Here is a 14863-nt window from a genome sequence, read left to right as displayed (position 1 = left end):
ATGGCCGCTATCTAAAGGAGATCTCAAGTTGATTCCGTATTTCTAGATCCCCGCAAAGCTTTTGACACCGTTCCTCACAAGCAACTTCTAATCAAGCTGCAGGCCTATGGGGGTATCATCTCAGTTGTGCAACTGGATTCATGATTTCCTGTCAGAAAGGTTGCAGTTTGTAGTAACAGACGGCAAATCATCGAGTAAAATTGAAGTGATATCAGGTGTTCCCCAGGAAAGCATCCTGCGACCTCTGCTGTTCCTGATCTATATAAATGACCTGGGTGACAATCTGAGCAGTTCTCTTAGGTTGTTTGCAGATGATGCTGTAATTTACCGTCTAGTAAGGCCATCCGAAGACCAGTATCAGTTGCAAAGCGATTTAGAAAAGATTGCTGTATGGTGTGGCAGTTGACGCTAAATAACGAAAATTTGAGGTGATTCACATGAGTTCCAAAAGAAATCCGTTGGAATCTGATTACTCGATAAATAGTACAATTCCCAAGGCTGTCAATTCAACTAAGTACTTGGGTGTTAAAATTACGAACAAGTTCAGTTGGAAAGACCACATAGATAATATTGCGGAGAAGGTGAGCCAAAGGTTGCATTTCATTGACAGGACACTTAGAAGATGCAACAAGTCCACTAATGAGACAGCTTACACTACACTCATTCGTCCTCTCTTAGAATATTGCTGTGCAGTGTGGGATCCTTACCAGGTGGGATTGATGGAGGACATTGAAAGGGTGCAAAAAAGGGCAGCTCATTTTGTATTATCACGTAAAAAGGGAGAGAGTGTGGCAGATATGATACGCGAGTTGGGATGGAAGTCAGTAAAGCAAAGACAATTTTCGTCGCGGCGAGATCTACACTCCTGGAAATGGAAAAAAAGAACACATTGACACTGGTGTGTCGGACCCAGCATACTTGCTCCGGACACTGCGAGAAGGCTGTACAAGCAATGATCACACGCACGGCACAGCGGACACACCAGGAACCGCGGTGTTGGCCGTCGAATGGCGCTAGCTGCGCAGCATTTGTGCACCGCCGCCGTCAGTGTCAGCCAGTTTGCCGTGGCATACGGTGCTCCATCGCAATCTTTAATACTGGTAGCATGCCGCGACAGCGTGGACGTGAACCGTATGTGCAGTTGACGGACTTTGAGCGAGGGCGTATAGTGGGCATGCGCAAGGCCGGGTGGACGTACCGCCGAATTGCTCAACACGTGGAGCGTGAGGTCTCCACAGTACATCGATGTTGTCGCCAGTGGTCGGCGGAAGGTGCACCGTGCCCGTCAACCTGGGACCGCACCGCAGCGACGCACGGATGCACGCCAAGACCGTAGGATCCTACGCAGTGCCGTAGGGGACCGCACCGCCACTTCCCGGCAAATTAGGGACACTTGCACTTGGGGTATCGGCGAGGACCATTCGCAACCGTCTCCATGAAGCTGGGCTATGGTCCCGCACACCGTTAGGCCGTCTTCCGCTCACGCCCCAACATCGTGCAGCCCGCCTCCAGTGGTGTCGCAACAGACGTGAATTGAGGGACGAATGGAGACGTGTCGTCTTCAGCGATGAGAGTCGCTTCTGCCTTGGTGCCAATGATGGTCGTATGCGTGTTTGGTGCCGTGCAGGTGAGCGCCACAATCAGGACTGCATACAACCGAGGCACACAGGGCCAACACCCGGCATCGTGGTGTGGGGAGCGATCTCCTACACTGGCTGTACACCTCTGGTGATCGTCGAGGGGACACTGAATAGTGCACGGTACATCCAAACCGTCATCGAACCCATCATTCTACCATTCATAGACCGGCAAGGGAACTTGCTGTTCCAACAGGACAATGCACGTCCGCATGTATCACGTGCCACCCAACGTGCTCTAGAAAGTGTAAGTCAACTACCCTGGCCAGCAAGATCTCCGGATCTGTCCCCCATTGAGCATGTTTGGGACTGGATGAAGCGTCGTCTCACGCGGTCTGCACGTCCAGCACAAACGCTGGTCCAACTGAGGCGCCAGGTGGAAATGGCATGGCAAGCCGTTCCACAGGACTACATCCAGCATCTCTACGATCGTCTCCATGGGAGAATAGCAGCCTGCATTGCTGCAAAAGGTGGATATATACTGTACTAGTGCCGACATTGTGCATGCTCTGTTGCCTGCGTCTATGTGCCTGTGGTTCTGTCAGTGTGATCATGTGATGTATCTGACCCCAGGAATGTGCCAATAAAGTTTCCCCTTCCTGGGACAATGAATTCACGGTGTTCTTATTTAAATTTCCAGGAGTGTATTTACGAAATTTCAGTCACCAACAAAAATATTTTGTTGAGCCCAATCTACATAGGTAGGAATGATGGTCAAAATAAAATAAGAGAAATCAGAGCTCGAACAAAAAAAAGGTTTAGGTATTCGTTTTTCCCGCACGCTGTTCGGGAGTGGAATGGTATAGAGATAGTATGACTGTAGTTCGATGAATCCTCTGCCAAGCACTTAAATGTGAATTGCAAAGTAATCATGAAGATGTAGATAGTGATATTCAAGACAGTGATCCACTTACCAACAATGATCTCAGTGGTATAAAATACATTTTGTCAGAAAAAAAGGACATCAAGCGGTGTTATCGTCCTCTCTCTATACTGGATTCATGTTAAGAATGGGAACAATGTACTGAAGAACAGGAAAAACTTTCTCCTTCAACTTATTTCAGCAAGTACATTACCAATGATCTTATTAGTACTATGGCTGATATGACAAACCTATATGCCTTGCAGAGTGAAATTAGCAATTTCAAACAAACTACACCAGCGGAACTCCAAATCTTGTTTGGGTTTCATGAAATTATGGGAACTCTAAAATTTCCTAGAGTCCGAATGTATTGGGACACAACATTGAAAATCCAATTATTCTTTGACAGTATGCCTAGAAATAGATTCTTCCAACTCAGAACAAATTTACATCTTGTTAACAACATGGCTATACCAGCAGACAATAAAGACAAGTTCTATAAAGTTCGGCCTATAATATACTGCCATCCGTAACAGATGTCTGGAGTTATCTGTGGAGCGAGAGCTTGCTGTTGATGAGGCAATGATCCCATTCACAGGGAAGCTGTCAGTAAAACAGTATGTGAAGGGAAAGCCTTCTCCGTGGGGTATCAAAATGTACTTGTTATGTGGTAAGAGTGAACAAGCCTATGACTTTATTCTTCATCAGTGAGCATCGACTAAATTTCAGACATCTTTGTTGAAGGAATTTGGCCAAGGTCCAACAGTACTTTTACAATTAGCCCAGAGAATAAAAAACCAAATGGGGCATAAGATATATTTTGACTATTTCTTTTCTTCATACAAGCTTTTCCAAGCGTGGAAACAAGAAAACATTTGTGCTGCTGGAACTGTCAGAGTTAATCGTTTTGCAAATACTCCTCCAATACCAGATAAGGAGGCAATGAAGAAGGAAAGAGGATTTTCAGAAGAAATTTGTAGCACAGATGACAACACTGGTAAAATGTGTTGACAACAAAACAGTTGTTATAGGCCCTAATTTTACTGGAAAAGGAGAAATTGACAAAGTTGAATGCTGGGACAAGAAAGAAAGTAAATATGTTACTAGTGATCAACCAGAGATTGTAAAATGCTACAACCGTTGTATGGGCGGCGTTGATCTTTTTGATCAATTGAAGTCATACCACAATTTAAAGTCAAAGAAATGGACACTCAGAGCTATCTTCCATGCTGTAGATTTTGCTGCAGTAAAAATGACAATCCATTGGTCTACCAATGAAGAAAATAATGGACCTCCTACACTTTCGTACAAAGCTGGCTGATGTTCTAGTGTTAAGTGGGATGGATACCTCCAATAGAAAACGAGGCCAACCATCTGCCACACCTCCAGATACACCTGTTCAAAGACAATGAAAAGAAACTAGGCCTCCTGAAGAGATTCAGTACGATGGAACACAACACTTGGCTCTTCATGAAAGTAGTGCAAATTTCCGGAATGCAAGAGACGGTCACAAATAAAATGTGAAAAATGTAATGTACATCTTTGTCTGTCAAAGGGAAAAAAATGTTTCCGTTCATTTCATGTCAATTAGGATTAACATAATTCCTGATTCATTTCATTTTTAATGAAAAATATGGTGAATTTTGGATGTGTTTTGTGTGTAAATGATTTCAAATTGATGTGTAATGTTTAAATAAATTAGTTTTGTCTGCTATGATTTCAGTGTTGATTGAGACCCAGTGTACACAAATGTGTACAAATTTTTTTTTCAAAAATGGTAACAGTATTTTAAAAATTTACCTTCCCCAGAAAAAATTTGGGTGTGAAATGGTTAAAGTGACAAACATTGTTCTTGAACATTTCTTGTAATGCTTTTTTTAAATTTTTTTTACAAAAATTACTCATAAGCCTTTTCATCTGGAAAATACACCATCATATTCGAGACTAAAATACAGATGTCTAATTTTCAGTGGCAATGATGTATGTAGATGAGATGACTGACCACTTAAGTTTTGTGACAAAAAATAAAAACACCTTCAGTCATCCTTACGATTTTAGGTGTTTTTATTTTTTTGTCGCAATAGTAAACGGCCGTTGTCCTGATAAAAGGCTGGACATATACAAACTTAAGTTTTGGGACAACTATTTGTGATTTATGTGAGACTACAAAATCAGTGTTGTCCAGAAGTATCATGCATCATTCCTTCAGACATGCATGTTTGATTCCCGCTCAAATTTTCACCACTACTCCATTGTTCAGATGATTGTCCATATTTACAACAGTGAACAAATTTCATGTATTTGTGATTTTGTCATGTAGCCAAGGTAGTTTAAAATTGTCTTGAAAAGTTTTCTATTTTAATACTCTTGTATCAAAGATTATACTTTTGTTTCAAAGCACACTGTTCTCTGTCAACAACTTGGTACTGTGTTTCTCCAGTATAAAGTCATTGCTTCCAACTGAATGACAGCACAGACACATTTAAAATACAGCAATTTTTTTAAATATATTTATGCACCTCGAATCTTCTTCTGCGGACATGAACTGAAACTAAATATATGGAGTATCACACCCACCACAGTATCAAGAAAACAGATAAAAAGGTCCTGTTGCAACTAGAACAGAAGTATAAAATACAGTGGTTAGTGCCAATTTACACTTATCACAGCATCCAATGAGCAAACTACTTGTGAATAATGCAGCCAGCAAACTGGAGCAGTTAGTGCTGAACAGCTAATGGATAGATAAGTTATCATTCAAGAACTTGATATATTCACTGACTTTGGGTTCACAAATAAATCAAAATAAACTCACATAGACCTGATATTACACTACAGACAATATCTCTGAAGTTAACTACCCTCCATTAAAACCATGAGCAGCAAAAAAAAGTACTCCTCACTCTCCACAAATCAAGCTCCCACCTAATAACTGAAACCCCAAAACAACCTTTTCCACGCATTTTACAAAAGAAAGCGAAATTATTGTTTCAGATCAGTGAATCAAAATTATCAACAATGAAGGAAGTATCTAGTTTAGTTTGACTTAGCGTTGAACATAAATAGCCATTCCAGTCTTGTAAGATCCGTGTGATCTCAGCTACAACCCAAATACCCTACACAATATTACTTCAAATACATGTGACACTACTTTTAAAAATAAATTTGTGATTGACTTTGTAGTGTCTTGTTTATCAAGAGTTGTACTACCACATTAATCTGTAGTTTTCTTATTTTAACAATTTCTCTACTTTATTGGCTGTCCACTGTTTTCAAACTGCAACTTTGTTCAAGCAGATGCGTACAGAAATCCCTCTCCTCCAAAATTGTGTCTACAATAACCAGTTCCCTCAAATGAGCTTAATTGTGGCATGTATAAACCCAGTCGCATGTATGTAAAATTATTTGCAATTTGTTTACCAATATATCATAAGCCTTTTGTAAGGCACAGTAACATATGTCCACCATCATACTTTCTCCATACAAACTCTCAATGACAAAATTTAAGACCTTTCAGATTCCCATCCAGCTGTATCTCCACTCTTCCTTCGTTTTCCAAATTGATCAACAACCTCTACTTCACATAATTTATTTATATTATGCACAGAGCAACTACATGACCACAGGACTACCAGATAACCCTCTGTACGACACCAACAAAGTTGTCAAAGAAACCAAAGCTCTTAATTAGAAAGACAACAATTTCATGATGAAACACCACCTTTTTCCTTGATACTCTCAGATTACCTACAATTCTACTACTGGCTCCTTGAGTTGACAAATCGACAACATACGAGTCACTTCATGACCATCACTTATTCTATTGTGAAGTTTAATATGTCCAATTATGTGCGTCTACTTCACTTTAACAAAATCAAACTACTTGTAAGTACAATCCATTTTGTTAGTAACAGCCTTCCACCAAATTAACAAAACTGAAAAAAACTAATAATATTCATCAACCTATTTCTCAAGTAAATTTTACATACCGCATTGACAACATACCCAATGAGCCATAGAACACTACAATGATAAATGATACTTAATATGAAATGAAGCTGTTTTAAGGTTTGCTGTGGGGTGTTTTTTGAAATGAAACACTGGAGTTTCAGAGTTATTTTAATGTACAAATATTTTATAACTTCCAACCAAATTATTCTTGACTGGCATCAACATTTTCTGTTTGTAGTCCCTTGAAGGATGGAACAGGTACAAAAGTAACTAAAGTGTACAATTTGTTTGGTGAATCTTCATCATCATTCCGCCGCCTCGACAGTCTAACCCGCATGCGGAATGGAACATTCCTGTAAAAGCAATTTCTTTATTTTAATAAATATCAAGCAGATATTAAACTAAACTTTTCCACTTAAAATATTTCAAATAGTATTGTAAAATATTTAAACTGAAAACTAAACATAAATAATGCTATAACTTTATAATTAATTGTTCTAGGAAAACCCAGAGATACTATAGCATTTTAGATAGGTGACATTCCCAGCACACACAGCATGTGTGTGAAAGTCAACGTTCTTTACCAGTGTTGGATTTAATCTATAAAATACTCACTGTATAAGAATTTTAAAAATAAATCATTTTTTTACAGCTACCTGTACCTACTTCCATACACACTAACATGTATTTTAAACAAAATGTAAACAATTACTAACAAAGAGATAGAGGGGCTGGCCAGTACTTACCTCAGCTCAGTACAGCCGATAGAGACACAAAAAACAACCGAAAATTTAAGCTCCTAGCTTTCGGAATAAATGTTCCTTCATCAGGGAGGAGAGAGGGGAAAGAAAGGGAAGAAGGGAAAGTGGATTTAGTTACTCACAACCCAGGTTATGAAGCAACAGGGAAAGGGTTTCCTTTCCCTGTTGCTTCATAACCTGGGTTGTGAGTAACTAAATCCACTTTCCCTTCTTCCCTTTCTTTCCCCTCTCTCCTCCCTGATGAAGGAACATTTATTCCGAAAGCTAGGAGCTTAAATTTTCGGTTGTTTTTTGTGTCTCTATCGGCTGTACTGAGCTGAGGTAAGTACTGGCCAGCCCCTCTATCTCTTTGTTAGTAATTGTTTCACATCTTTATATGAGATTTTCCATTAATTATTTAAACAAAATGTAAATAATGTTCCAAACCTATGTACTGTTTCTGTTTATGAGAATGTCTCCTCAGGAAGAACCAACCTTGCCATGAGGTCTACAATAGCATGTCCACCTGAATATTTCGTGAACATGTATTTTTCTTCTAACTGGCAGTCAACTTTTAAAGTCAAGAAGTTACGTATGAAGATAAGAGTCTGCTATCTACAATCTCCTGAATTCCATAAATGTCAAGACCAAGTGTAGTTGCTACACTGTGATCAAAAGTACCTGAAGACCTGGCTGAAAATGAGTTGTTCGTGGCACACTCCATCAATAATGCTGGAATTCAATATGTTGTTCGCCCACCCTTACCCTTGGTGACATCTTCCACTCTTACAGGTGCACGTTTAGTCAGGTGCTAGAAGGTTTCGTGGGGAATGGCAGCCCATTCTTCACGGAGTACTGCGTTGAGCAGAGGTATCCACGTTGGTGAGGATTGGCACGAATCCAGCCTTCCAAAACATCCCAAATGTGTTCTACAGGATTCAGGTTAGGCAACTCTTTGCAGGCCAGTCCATTAGAGGGATGTTATTGTCATGTAACCATCCTGCCACAGGCCGTGCATTATGACCACATGCTTGATCATGTTGAAAGGTGCATTCATCCCCAAATTGTTCTTCAACAGTGGGAAGCAAGAAGGTGCTTGGAACATCGGTGTAGGCCTGTGCTGTGATAATGGCACACAAAACAACAAAGGGTCAAACCCCCACCTTGAAAAACAAAACCACACCATAAAACCACTGCCCCCAAAATTTACTGTTGGTACTACACACACTGGCAGATGACCAGATCACCACACTGAGTACCATGATTCATCACTCAACAAGTTTCACCACAGTTCAATCGTCCAACGTTTATGCTCCTTACACAAAGTGAGGCGTCATTTGACATTTACCAGCACGATGTGTAGCTTATTAGCCACCACTCGTCAATGAAATCAGTTTTCTGACCTCCAGCGTAACTGCCGTATAGTACTTGCAATGGATCCTGATGCAGTCTGAAATTCCTGTGGTGGTCTGGATAGATGTCTACTTATTACACATTACGACCTCCTTCAACTGTCAGCAGTCTCCATCAGTCAAGAGATGAGGTCGGCCTGAACACTTTTGTTCTGTACGTTTCAACTTCACTAACAGTGGACCTAGGGATGTTTAGGAATTGTGGGAAATCTCACATACAGACATGACAAGTGACACCCAATTACATGACCACGGTTGAAGTCCGTAAGTTCCCACGGAATGCCCCATTCTGCTGTCTCACGATGACCGAGGTCACTGATATGGCGTACCTGGCAGCACAATGCTCCTAATATGAAAAACGTGTTTTTGGGGGTTTCCAGATACTTTTGATCACACAGTGTACATGTATTCTGCAGCTCTTCCATTGCATGCTCTGGTGGTGACAGTTCACATAATGGACAATGGGAAATAAACACAACGAATCACAAATGTGATGACAGTTGAGGTCCACCCTAACAAACTTGGAAATCATGACATTTGGGGGAAAAAACCAAATATTTGTGGCAATAAAGACTAAGATTGAACAAATCTACACTTGCTACCTAGAATGTCATCTGACTGGCTACAAACAATGATAAATTGCCAACACCAGCATGCAACAGAAGAGTCATGGTGCCCTGTAAGTGAACCTTTATCATTTCCCATGACTAATACTTACAGAACCCACTTTCATGTCTACCAAGAAGTTAATTTATTTCCCAGAAAAACCTTCAGGTAAAGGCACAAAAATGTTATTAAATATTAATGACAATAAGACAAACATTTCACCTCAAGAAATGTTAGTTAATTCCAGAAATGCTCTGCACTGTGGCTTTGAGCCTAAACAGACAAGCCATGACTGACTGCATTTGATCAAGAATTTATAGTAGAATCATTTCTGGCTAGCCAAAAGCTGTTAGAGTGGTGGCCAATGGATCGTCAGAACCAGTCAGAGGAAATTCTTCCAGCATTTCCACAGAGAAAAGGCCACAACACTAAATGTACTAGAGAGATATGCGACTGTCACCAAACAACATCAAATCTGATGTTTGTGGCTGCGAGCTGTCGAGTGAATTTAAATACATTCACCTTTCGCTTAACTAAATTAACACTGATTGTTACAGTGACTCTTTATAATCCTTCGAGCTGATTTCAATGTTATTAGCATATCAAACATTAATTATTGTGCTTATCACCAAAAGGCTGAACTACAAATCCTGAAATACATCTCTGGAGCCAACAGTTACAGCAGACAAAACTAATTACGACAACAAGGGACAAAGGCATGAGGGAAGAGCAGAAAGAAGCATGGAAAGTAGCCTACTATCATAAGTACAAGGGGTCACTGATGTGTGAGCAAAATTCTGTTGAGCCAGCATCAAGTCAATCTTTCAGAACAATCAAAATAATGCAGGTGGCTAGCTAAAAACCAAAGGAGTCTATGATACCAATTGCAAATGTGGACTGGTTTATGTAGGCAAGACAGGGTGGCCATCAGAACACGAACTGCACAGAAAGATATAGCCAACTAGGGCAACATACCAAGTCATCAATGGCAAACACCAGGAAAAGTGCAATAAAAAGGTAATATTCCATGAAGTCCGCATACTTGCCAAACAGCCATTTACATTGAAGAGGAAGATTACAGAGATGATAGAAATAGCAAAGCTACCACCTCAAAATGAGGAAAGGACGGGTACAGGCTTGCAACACCTTGGCTGACAGCACCACAGGAGGACAGAATGTGCAAAGTAACACAGGCGGGTGGGATACTCCAGTGGTCATATGTATACAGAGCACAGGCACACCGCAGCCCCCATGTGAAGTAAGCAGTGGAACATCACAGTTACTGCTCGTTTATAATTCACATGTTTCCACCAATGGCAAGAAATTATGCAAAAAAACATTCAAGCATATCTCTATCCACCAATGACAAGGAATAATAGACCAATAAAGATGACAAGGAAAACGGACCAATTAAGAAGTTTTAACACCCTACCTCAAGTACCACATCAAATTATATTAACAACACCCTCCAATACTATAAACAACCAAAATCAATCTCTCTTCTCTCTGCAGTAAGCTCAACATGAAGCCATGAGGAAGGCCACTTGCAACAGTGGCTGATACTGATAACACGGTCAACAAAAAAAAAGAATTTTATTGGTGTAGTCTAGTTTGACTTATGAATGAATGAGTGTGCAATTTGTACTATGCAACTTGAAAAGTTTCTTAATTACCAAAGTAACTGTAAAGAGATAGATGGAAGGTATGGCAACACATTTTTACACAGATGTGACATCTCAGACTTACTATGTTATGTTGCACCAAGAACAAATGTGATTTCGGTAGATGTTTTAAATTTCAGTGCCTGTGAGCATGACATTTCCTAATCACAGAAATTGGTACACAACTACAAAACAACAATAGCTTCAGAATGTTGGAATCCAACAGTGTTTAAGGAAATTTTGTGTTACCGACTAGCTATATAAGTGACCACACAACAAAACAGACAGGATGTGTGCTTCACCAACACTAACAGAGCTATGGTGTCGTGAAGATCAGAGGCTGTGCAGGCGCAATACAGCAAATTTGCCAATTGTCCTGTCTTGTCATGACACCTTAGCCTGAACAAATAATGTCACACACTTGTCCTATAACCCTTCTATTGTTTGGAATTTTCAACTTTTACCAGTTCTGCAATACAATTTATGCTTCAGGGCCAGTTATACACTGTACAAAACCGAGCTAACAATTTCAGTAATCTCAAAGTTTGATGTAGAATTAAAACATGAAAGTTATGACCCCTAAACACAAAAGGCATTGCTTTTGAGTTCAATGAATAAGTCCTCCAAAGAAGTCATTACAAAATTTGTGCTTATATTCAACACATTTTTTAATTGTTACCAAACCAAATATTTTACTTCAGCCCACACGATTATTCCATGTACTAAGTGACCACTGTCGCTATTCTGGGACTTTACACAGAAGCCTCTGCAGTTCATGAATATATTGTTTAAGTGTTATATTTGTAACTTGCAAGCTGCATTACCCTACCATAACTACAGATGATATGCTTATGGTTTTGTGGTCTACTATCCAACTGCCCATTCAGAAGAGATACATTTGTAATATCTATGACTCAAATGGAGATTAAGGAGGAAAACAGCTGCACGCAATGAATTGTATGCTGTAAGGAACAATTGGTGTTTTCATAATTCCATAAGCACCCAATTACAGCACACGCATGACTATAGTTATGACAAACATTCAAGTCTTCAGTGATTACTCGATGCACCATTACTCCTGTCTCAAGGGGGGAATAAATTTAAACTTAGCAGGCCTCTGACATAAGATTTGACGAAGTTACCAATTTCGCCACCATCATCCACAGCAGACAACACTAAGAGAAATTTAATTACAGAACCTGAATGTTATATCTGGAGATCAACAACGTCCAATGCCACCATTTTTTGCACACACACACACACACACACCATCGGCATATACATGCTTTGAGAAGATTTATTTTCTGTAAAAGATAACTCAACGACGAACAGAAGGAATGCGAATTCGACAACTGTTCTCAAGCTTTGGAAAAACTAAACCTTATGCAACCAGTCCGAAAAACGCAACTTTTAAAAGAAACTATAAAAACGACTGTACGAACATAAAGGTCTAACGAGATAACATTTAAAATACGTACCTTATGCCTTTGGACCACACCTGCTTATTCAATCTTGTGTCAATTCGGACATCAGGCGTGCCCATTTGCTTAACAGCGAATTTTCGAAGTTCCTTAATGGCTCTCGGTGCTCTCTTCTTAAAACCAACGCCATGAAGCCGTTTGTGCAAATTAACTGTGTATTCCCGAGTGACTACCTCGTTGATCGCCGATTTCTTCTTCTCACCTTTCGGCTTCACCATGTTGAGCTGCAAGACACATGCAATCGCGCTCATTAAACATAGACATTATATGGAATTTTGAATTTGTGTGCCTACGACTAACATAATAGCCATAACCAAGAAAACAACTACAACAATATTTACTTATTAGTCCAAAAAATAAATCGATGGCAACACTATTAACGGATTTCTTTCTTCGTTCACCACTTCCCCTCGCGATCGCACACCACGCTACGCGTAAAGACAAAATAACTGCAGTGTTGCCAACACCACGAAACGCAATGTCGCTGGAAACACAAATTTTACCTAAAAGTCGACTCACTCCACACTTCGAGGTAACGAAAGGCTTTGTAATGTCAAATAGGTGCCTGTTCACGTTATACGGAGAGTCAACAGATCTCTTCGATAAAACCAGTACCGCACATGATAGTGAGATTATAAGACACATTCCGTGATACAGGTGAGAATACACTATCGGAATTAAATTTAAATTGATTTCTTGTGGCATTCGCAGAACGTCGATTGAAATGAATGAACTCAAACTGATGTATTTGCAGGTCAACCATAATTCTTAGTACACAGATACTGCTTATCTAATATTCATCACATAATTACGTTTGTTCCACAAATTACATCGACAACAAATTAGTTTGTAAACCATAAGGTTGCATAATGTAACATTTGAAATAAAAGATCAACCTTCCTTTTCATTATATTTAAATTTATTTGTGTTACAGAAAGCCTTTACTTTCAACAAACTCTCTATCACAATTTTAAATTCATCTTCAAGCAATTCTCTTTTTGTCATGAGTGCACTGCGAAAAACATTTTGCGATCTTGTAAAAAATTATTTTTCTTAATTGAGTCCAAGGGATGTTCAGAATGTTCCTGTTAAGCAACTAGCAATAATAAAATTCATTAATTACCAAAACCAAATTTATAAAGGATCATCTTCACATAGTTTGCATCCCAAAATACTGAGAATTGAAACCATGGGGAAAGTGTCGTCAAAATATTTCAAAACAATGACATTTAATAGCTCGAAAAAATAGTGTACGTTACATACAAACACATGAAAAAGATATTTGGGAGCCTTTCCACAATATCCACTGGATTTTCTTCTTTCTAAATACCACACATATCAAAGATTACGATATTTTTGCACTTTAATAGTGGCAACTATTTCAAGATTAAGAACCCTTATTTAATGAACATTGTAAATAAGTTTATGTACCAACTTATGAACAAGGTACGATTTTGCTTTCTTTCAGTTCTGTAAATCGTAAGTCATGTTTCACTTTCAGATATTCGTCCTCTTATGTGGAAGAAGGAAGAAAATATACATGCGCTCATACAACCTACAATGTGCGACGAAAACAACTGCATCAATAAAATAACAAACAAAAGAACAAGTAATACTGGACTCAACAGAATGTAGTGGAAAAAGAATGTGAAATAGTAGTCTACTCAATGTACACCACTTCACCATAAAATCAGTTAGCTTAACCCAGTAATGAATAGTGAATGTGAGGTTATAAGATACTATCCACGATATATAAAGTCAGAAAATAACGCTACAATAACGAAACTTCCAATGACAAAGCCTGTTAACAAACAAATCAAAATTCATAAAGGGCATTCTTGAGAAAGTTGGTGTGATAAATTTCTGAGCATTGAAATAACAGTAAAAGTGACGTCCTAATATTTCAAACCATTAACATTTAACTCACAGAGAAAATAAAAATAAATTAAAAATATCAAAACAATTTAGAAGGAAATATATAGAGAATTGTCACATAATCCATTCTCTTCTTTGTTCCTCCCTAAGAAACCATTAATGTCACAAAACACCATATTCTTCTTCTTCAGTATAATTGACTTTCCCTCTGTTAATACAGAATTTTCAATGAAATTTTTTCCCTTTTCTAAATTCTTTATAGAACCGCATGTGTTTAGAAAGACCTCTGATTATGATATAAATTCATTAATGTACATTGTAAGCAAACATTTATCAATACAAATGTTTCCCAGAAACCTGAAAAACAGCTAAAGTAACCCCTCTATTAAAAGAAAGAACATTAAAAATGTATACAACTATCGTCCAGTATCCCAGCACAGTGTTTTCTCCAGGATCTTTGAAGGAGTTTTTACTAACAAGCTTGTTAGCTACATTACAAAAAAGCATTACTGTAATCAAATCAGCATGGATATAGCAAACCCAAGTCTGTATTAACAACTGTCTGTGAGTATTTAGAATCTCTCATTAAAGCACTGGATGGCATAGAACATGCCAATAGTATCTTTCTATATCTGACA

At 38.9% G+C, this 14863-nt stretch overlaps 1 protein-coding gene across 1 annotated transcript; it reads right to left on the bottom strand.

The window, feature by feature from the left end:
* Positions 1–6605: 6605 nt before the first annotated feature.
* LOC126281757 (60S ribosomal protein L31) lies at positions 6606–12809 on the bottom strand. Its single transcript, XM_049980955.1, has 3 exons — positions 12692–12809; positions 12348–12574; positions 6606–6803 (listed from the first exon to the last, which is right to left on the bottom strand). The coding sequence occupies exons 2-3, from the start codon at positions 12566–12568 to the stop codon at positions 6653–6655; spliced, it is 372 nt and encodes a 123-aa protein (XP_049836912.1). The 5' UTR covers positions 12569–12574; positions 12692–12809; the 3' UTR covers positions 6606–6652.
* Between the last annotated feature and the right edge of the window lie 2054 nt (positions 12810–14863).

Source organism: Schistocerca gregaria, chromosome 7 (assembly GCF_023897955.1).
Source record: "Schistocerca gregaria isolate iqSchGreg1 chromosome 7, iqSchGreg1.2, whole genome shotgun sequence".
In the NCBI taxonomy this organism is placed as follows: domain Eukaryota; kingdom Metazoa; phylum Arthropoda; class Insecta; order Orthoptera; family Acrididae; genus Schistocerca; species Schistocerca gregaria.
This window is presented reverse-complemented; position numbering and strand designations above follow the sequence as displayed.